The following is an 8,323-nucleotide window of genomic DNA, read 5'->3' on the forward strand; positions in this document are numbered from 1 at the left end:
TACAGTTAATGAGAAACTCAATATTCTCAAGATTTCTCAATATTTGGAAAAATAAATATTCAAAACATTTGGTTTGCTGTTTTTATACATCCAAATCAACATATAAGTCACATGGCACAGGTTGCTGGTAAAGTTTGTTCCCTGATGATAAGGAAACATTTAGCTCTGCAGATTTTGACTTGTTTGCCTGGCTGGAGTTATTCAGGAAAGAAAGTTAGAAAAGAAAATCAGTCAGTGTGACTTTTCTTCATACATTTATCAGATTGTCAGAAATGCTGGCTGTTTATTCCAGAACAGGAAGTCAGTGTTCTGATGTGTTCCTCCTCAGTGCTCTAAAGGCAGCTCACATGTCGTAAAGATAAAGTTATGAAGCAAGACTCTTTAGCTTCAGATTGATAAAGTTTCATTTCTCACCGTTTAAACAACATGGAGGATGTCTTCTGATAATTATAAATGCAAAAAGTATGCTGTTACATTAGGAACGGTATGGAGCAGTGCTTCATGTTAGGAGCTTAAAATATTCAGCATAGAGTATATGTTAATGTGGTCTTAAGAATACCCATAACCACAAACTAAAGAGCTCTTAGTTTATGCAGCTGCGTGTGTTTGTGCATCAGAGTCAGAATGAAAGCAGTCTGTTATCAGTAAGATATGAACGATAACAGAGGGGGAGGAGCAAAGCACTACTTCCTGATGGACCTTTTGATAGTAACACTGACGACGTGTCCTCATACAAACACATGTCATCTCTTCTCTTTGCAGAAGCTCCCATTTCTCCTCTCTTTATAGCCATTTCTATTTTTTGTGATTTTCTTTTTTGTTTTGTTTTTGTTTATGGTTTTGCTTGTTATGAAGATGGAATGTTCTCCAGTGCCAGAATGTGAACAGCAGGAAACCAGTATCTCTTGTTGTTGGTATATATATTTCTGTTCTTTGGTGAACAGAGCAATTTCATCGAATTAGTTTCACCTAACTGAAAATACAAAAACAATAGGTAAATCGTATTTACATCAATAATAAAAAAGCAAATGGAGTGGGAGATTTACAGATGGATTGGTGTGATTTCTCCAGTGATGTGAGATACAGATCTGTTGTAGTAAAGAAAGCTGAGTCAAGTTCCTACCCTCATCCTCAGTCATAAGTTCTGGATACAGGCTGACAGTTAGAAATTGTGGACACAGCCAGTGAAAATGAGCTGCTTCTGAGGGATGTGTGGAGTCTTGGAGATGAGGTGAGGAGGGAGTTGGAGGAGAGCTGCTATTCCTCTATATTGATTTGAAGGTTTAGGGTGGTTCAGGGATCTGCCCAGGACCCCTTCCTGGGCACTGCCGTTGGTCTTGTCCTACCAGGAGGTGGTCCTGGGGCAGACCTAAGAAAAACTAGGGAGATTCTATCTCTCGGATGGCATGTCTGTGTCCTCTGGAAAAGCTGGAGGAGGTAGCCAGAGAGAAGTTTAGGTGATAATATTTACTGTGTAGACTGAGTTTTCAGCTATTGACATATCAATGAACTTCTCTCATCACCACTGTATGAGAAGGAATATAAAATGCATTTGAATGAATGTTAAATGTGAAGAAATATTGTACAGCATTACAAAGATTTACACCCCCACCTTTTTATTGTAACTGGCTGGAAATGGCTAACTGCCTCGATCCATACTCACTGAAAACTCTAAATCCAGATGAACAGAATCAACTTTTTGGGAAGCACTAACTGTGATTAGGTTAAAGAAGGAAGTGGATGCTTATTAAATCCACTATCCAGGTTAAGTGGCAGTGTACCATCTTTAGTCTGTTATAAATATGTTACTCTTGATTCTCATTGTACTGTCTCTCTGAGGTACAGTGAGGTTATTGTGAGGAGATTTGACCTCCTGGCAAATCACTGCCCTCACTATAATAAAGCAGAATTTTTCCCATGCTTCTTCTCAGCTGACTAAATCTTAGTCTTATGATCTTCTCTCTAAATATGCCACATTTAGCCATGAGGCAGACAGACACTAGACTACAATACACTATGTACCTGAATGATTTACACAATTAGGAGTTTCACATGAAAAACACATTTATAGAGTGTTCAGTAGTTCACAGGTAGTCGTAATAATATGAAATAGATGAAGACCTTTGGTATAGGATTGTTAAATTTTTTATTTTTTTTTTTGTAGGACATTTTGTTATGCAAGCTAAATTCACAAGTGTTTATGATGCTGGATGACCAGACCAAACTGGAACTTTGGAAATATTGAAGTTCCTGGTTTATGGTGGGGCTTCAAAGTGGCTTTTGAGCAGATAAAAACAAAAAACCCCCAAAACATTACAGTCCACTTGGAAAATAAATATTTATGTTCACTGTACAAAGTAGTTGGTTGGATATCAATCCTTGAGGGATGCCCTTATCAATGTCCTGGGAACATAATTTGAAACCAACAACAATTGGTTTAAAAAAACAAAACATCAAAATCCACAGAAAGCAACTCATTTAACATGTTATGGCTAAAGCTTCAGAAGCCTTGATTCAAGTGAGGTAACAATAGCAGTCACTGTGCCAACAGCCGATCTAAAAGCTTGACTGCTGTGGCTAAAGTACAGTATTATCCTCCAGGAAGCCATGTAGTGGTGAATTGGCCAGGCATTTAATTAGTGTAGATTTTGACATTACTTTCATTTTTATGTTACTAAAAGACAAAAGTGTGATGGGTGCAAACTAAAGGACAGAAACTAATCACTGCTGCCAGTATGACATTGGCTATTTGCAAACATCTGCATAGACAGTGAAGGTTCAATAAGCAATTGGTCTGTCAAACCCAAAGAAGCAGCCAGAGCCTGCACCGTCACAGCAATTGTTTCTAACCATTCCAGTTTCTGCATTTTTCAACTTTTACTGTTGTTGTTAATGGAGGCACTGCAAAAAATACGAGACAAATATGAGGTACAGTCAGTCTGTGGGCTCTCTGTGCTGTTGTTGGTCAGACAGCCTCGAAGAAATGTGAAGTTATAAAAAGAGCTGAATTGCAACAGAGTTGAACACTGTAGTGTCCTCTGCAGGTTTTTAGAACTGGAGAGGCCTCTTTTGGAGGGGTGATGAAAACCTCTTTATGAACCAAAAAGAAGTCTCTTTTCAAGCACTCAGGTTTATATTGTCTACTGATAATCATGTGACAATGCATGTGAGGTAATGTTATGAAGTAATAAAAAAGCCAAATAACGAATGGTGTGACTAATTACTTTCACCAGGGGATAAATAAGTATTGCATAGTGCATTAAATTCTTTAAAAAACTCATTAAAAAATAACAATTGTAGTGTTTTTATTTATTTATGACGCCAACACTGGTCAAAGCTTGTCCAATATAGAGTTTTGTTCACTTACCATTTTGGGTAAGTGAACAATACTTTGTTTTACTTGGTCTTTGTGACTGGTTTGGTTTAGAAAAGGTTAATTATGTCCCTCCTTAAAATTAAGCCTGTATATTAAAAGATTGTTCTTATTGTCTTCTTTTGCCTGGTTCCTTTAGGGTTTGCCACACTCGACCATCCGCATCCATGTCACTATGGCAGCAGCATCCTCTGTCACACCAACTCTCTGCATGTCGTCCTTTACTATATGTCCATGATTTTTTCTTTGTCATCTGCCTCCTGCCTGTCAGCAGCATCTTCAAAATCCTTATTTAAATTATGTAAATGCGACGCCAAAAGGTTTCTTACAAGGGTTTGTATTGTGGTGCCACTGGTTTTGACATGCTTAACTCCCGTTTAATTGACAGCAAACTCATTGACTGTTTTTAGCTAAAACTGCATAAAATGAAAATAGTCTGTAAAATATATAAAGTGTGTGCTTGCCTTTTTTTTTCCTTTTTCTTTTTTTGCACTCTTACACCATTTCTTCTTTTCTTAAATATTTTCCCACTTAGCTATGTTCTCACACAGTTACTATTTTCCCAGAAAGCCATATTCTGGTCTGGACAGTCCCATGATCCCCACCACCATAATTCAACATGACAGTTGGTGTTTGCATGTGTGTGTGGTTGTGTTGCCATCTCCTTGTTCTGTTCCTCAGCTTATTTGTTGGCTTCCTTGTTTCTCGCTTATTTCCTTTTTTCTGGCTTGGTTTTTATCACAGACAAACTGAATACCCATGGAAGCTGAAACCTTGGGATTTGGTGTGTGGGTCTGTGCGTGATCGTGTGACTCTGTCTGTTTTCTGCAGGTTTATTGCGGTCATCACTATGACTGATGGGGATTATGACTTCCTTATAAAGCTCCTTGCCCTGGGGGACTCCGGCGTGGGGAAGACCACGTTCCTGTACAGATATACAGACAACAAGTTCAACCCCAAGTTCATCACCACAGTCGGCATCGACTTCAGGGAAAAGAGAGTGGTGAGTTCTTACCTTTTATTATTCCTACGAACAAATGTGCGCCCTGTGTGTAGCTTGTAGAAGTTTCTTTTTGATTGTGTAGTTTTACACAACATTTAATTCATCTTCATCTCAAGTTAGCAGCCACTTTGGTTACCATAGTTACAGTTTGATTTGTCCAGAGCTTTTAGTTATCAAAGCACAAACAGCGGGTCAGATCAAGCCCAGGTTTTCTGCTGCTTTTCTCCCACAGTGGCTGCTGAGCTGAGTCACTCTACAGTCATGTTATTTTAACTTATGCAAGGAAAACAAACTTGGGTCAGATTCAGCCGGGAATAAATGACCCGGAATAAATTACCCGTGAAAAGATGGTCGTTAACTAGTTAGCGTCTAACATAATTGCTGTGGTATTTATAAATGAAGGCTTTCCAAAGAAAGCATTTAGCTCTCAGAGTGGGGGCTTACTTGTGCTTGTTAGTTTCCAAAGATTGAGCCCAAGTTTGGGGACATGTCCTCTTTACTTGTAAAACTAAGCTTCCTTTTTGATAGTTATGTGAGGGCTGGATCAAGTGCTGGAGGGTCAGGTGGCTTGGGGACTTTCTAGGATGCGCTGGGCAGGGTGTTTGGGTGATGCACTCATCTGATAGCTATAAAACATATGCTGCCAGATAACAAAGGGCACTATGAGAGATTATTTGCCTATTTGCACTACTCTGCCTGGTTTGCACCCAATGTCATTTACCCATTATATTGTATATTGTATAGCTTTCTTGTTATATGTAAAATTGTATTGTATTTATTTAAATTTTTACTTTTTAATTATTTTACCTGCATTTTTTAATCACTCTTATATTTAAATGTTCATTTGCTATTTTATCTAGGGATTGAGAGTAACGTAGTTTCTATTCTCTGTATGTCCTGTACATGTGGCAGAATTGACAATAAAGTTGACTTTGACTTTGACTTATCAGCTGTCAGCAGACAAAGGTTCAGGAGCTAATTGGGTAGGGATGGTTATGTTATCATATAGGGTTTTTTTTCTTTTTCTTTTTACTCTACCATGTGCCAAGTTGCAGTCGTGATTTCTAATAGAAGTTCATTCAGGCAGACATGAAAAATGTAGTCAGTGTGCTTTAAAACCTGCATTCCTTCTGATAACCACCAGATGAGTTATCTGGTTGAACAAATAAGTCTGGTTGTATATGTGTTAAGTTTATGGTGTTAATCGATCAATCGATTTCGGGTCTTATTGAACATAATATAATGATCATTTAGACTGAAAACCTGGGGTTATAATTGGTGTGCTTTAGCATTGGCCTACCTCGTGATTGACAAACAGCCCTTCTTTGAGTTTGTGGTGTGAGGGTTTTTCACAGTCAGATACAGTCCTTGCTCTGGTCTTCAAAACAACAAGAATGCAAAAATGCACAGCTTAAAAACAGATTCACAGTTTGACTTCTCAAACCAGTGGGTAACCAATGATCTGCAGTTAAACGTGAGCAAACTTTTAAATAATGCGAACCCAGAAAAAAAGTATCTTTCAGTTTTTTGTCCACCACAGAGGACATAATGAATAGGCTGGGTCTAAGGATCCTTAACAGTGATTGGAACACTCTCTGGTTGTAAGCATAGATGCCCAACCTACTTCCTGTTCTGGCAGCCAATAAGAAAAAAAGCTGGCTTAAAGTTAGGGGAAAATGGCTTAAACAGTTTGTTTCATACAGAAAATAAAACTTCTGAGGCTGTATAGCAAAGGATTAGTTTGAACAGAAAATTATGCAAAGCGTAACAGATCTTCTTTAAAGTCTTTCATAGATATGGCACTAAGAATAGCAATATTTGCTTAATAAGACATATCACAATTAACATATTGTAATATTGCAAACACGGTTTGATCAGCAAGTTTTACTTTTGTTTGAATACTGTTATTTATCAGCACATAATTAGTATAGTTAAACCCTTAAGTGAGGAGGTTCATTGTAAACAGCTGTTAATCATTAGCATCATTAGCATTAGCAATCATTAAGGCTGGTGTTTAGTTTAAATCATCACTATGTTCAACTACAGCCTCAGAGAGCTGCTAACATGTCTGCGGACTATCCGTTTAATTTCCGGACCACCTGATTCCCCAATCTAATTTGCAATATTATATTATTTTAATCCACTTAATAGCTGCCTTGTAAAACTGTTGTTAGAAAAAAGCCCTCTGTGATCACTTTCTGCTAATGTTAAGAGCTAGTTTACTTCTGCGCTTCAAGTACTTCGTACAAGTTGATCCTTACACCACACACACTGACAGAACCAGTAACGTTATAGTGACAGAATGTGGTGACAGTTCTAAATAAGATGCTTTTCTCCTGAGCTGACACTCATGGACCCCAAGAAATATGACGGTGACATGTCTTGACAAGTTGACAGTCTTTTAAAAATTGTTTTAGGCTTGAAAGATGGCTGATGAGACAGAAGCAATTTATTGCCATGTTTGGACTGACAGTGAAGGAGATGTTGTTTTGGGTAAATGATGAATGACAGGTTGCAGAGCTTCTTGTTGCTCTAGAGGCAGAAGACTTTTTTTTTTTTTTTTTTAATTCCTGTGTTGTTGTTGTTGTTTCTCTTTTAATGCTGCAGGACCAATCGCTCATGCTATATTCCAGAAATTTGTTGTATTAAAATCCTTTTATAATCTTTGAGAGTTTCATACTTGATTCTGTGTAGAGTTCCACTTTAAACTTCACCTGAGACTTGATAAAAGTTTCTATACTTGACCATCGAAATGAGTACGTGCAAATATCTCATTGTGAATGCTCTTATCTGAATCAGAGAGTGGGCGAAGCTTGGTTTGGTCACTTTGGTGCCCTGCTGCCTTTGCAGGTCTGAAATACAGACAATGCTGCTTTAATCCCACCTCTCCGGATGACTCATAGGATTGATTGTTTCATCACCTTGTGTGTGTGTGTGTGTGTGTGTGTGTGTGTGTGTGTGTGTGTACGCGTGCATGTGTTTAAAGGTCACACCTTGTTTTCAAACCGTTCTATCTGATTATTACACAGAAGCAGACAAATGTGTGATCACAGCTTTAGTTCGCAGCTGTACTTCCTCAGAGTTCTCATGAGGTCTGAAAGCTGAATGTGGATCAGTTTGTTCATCCCATGAGACATTTAACCAGAGTTTGTAAATGAAAGTTTCGTGACTCCCAGACAGACAATTAAGTGAACACTTCTGGTAAACTGTGCTTCGGTGCTCATACCAAGAGGAAACGGCTCATTATGACCCACATCTTTTTGATTCTTATGGCCTCTAATATGCATTACAAAACTAGCAGGGTACTAGTCATTATGAAACTCACATTACCGACTGTTTTAGTGCTCGATTATTATCTCAGAAATCTGACTTGTAACCATAGTAGCCACGGTTCAGCGCATCTTTCATAGGCCTTAAATTAAACAAACAAAGACTAGAAACTGTTGATGTAAGGAGGAATTTGGCTTTGGGGTAGTATAATGGCACATCTTTCAGCCCAAAGACATAAGGTTGACCCTTGTGTGGTATGGCTACCACACAGGGGTATGTCTGGTGTGAGATGATATGAAAAATGAAACGTCACAGCAGAAATTGAGATTCATCACACCAGGCAAATATGACTTGTATTGAGTGCTCAGAGATGCTCTTCTGTGTACTTTGTTTGTAACTAGTTATTATTTGAGTTACTGTTGTCTTCCAGTGAACTTGGAGCAGTCTGGCCATTCTTATCCATCCTCTGAATGGTTAGGGTTAGGGCATGTTGTAAAATCGTGCCAATGGGATACCTAGTGAGCTAAAATGTGCTGCTCATGTGTCAGCATGTGACAAGTTGAATGAGAACTACAACTGAATCTGGCACTACATGTTCTTGACTATGTCTAGATGGATTTAAGCCATGTAATTAAAAGAAACACACACACACACACACACACACACACACACACACA

The 8,323-nt window shown here is 38.4% G+C and overlaps 1 protein-coding gene across 2 annotated transcripts in view; it reads left to right on the forward strand.

The window, feature by feature from the left end:
* LOC102294825 (ras-related protein Rab-27B) overlaps positions 1 to 8,323 on the forward strand; it is a 92,464-nt gene that overhangs the window by 68,766 nt on the left and 15,375 nt on the right. For both annotated transcript variants that reach the window (XM_005921666.2, XM_005921667.2), the window contains exon 2: positions 4,205 to 4,376. In XM_005921666.2, the coding sequence (XP_005921728.1) occupies positions 4,224 to 4,376 (153 nt within the window). In that variant the 5' untranslated portion in view covers positions 4,205 to 4,223. The remainder of the gene's footprint in view (positions 1 to 4,204; positions 4,377 to 8,323) is intronic.

Source organism: Haplochromis burtoni, unplaced genomic scaffold (assembly GCF_018398535.1).
Source record: "Haplochromis burtoni strain Fernald_Lab_line unplaced genomic scaffold, NCSU_Asbu1 Contig_51, whole genome shotgun sequence".
Taxonomy (NCBI): Eukaryota; Metazoa; Chordata; class Actinopteri; order Cichliformes; family Cichlidae; genus Haplochromis; species Haplochromis burtoni.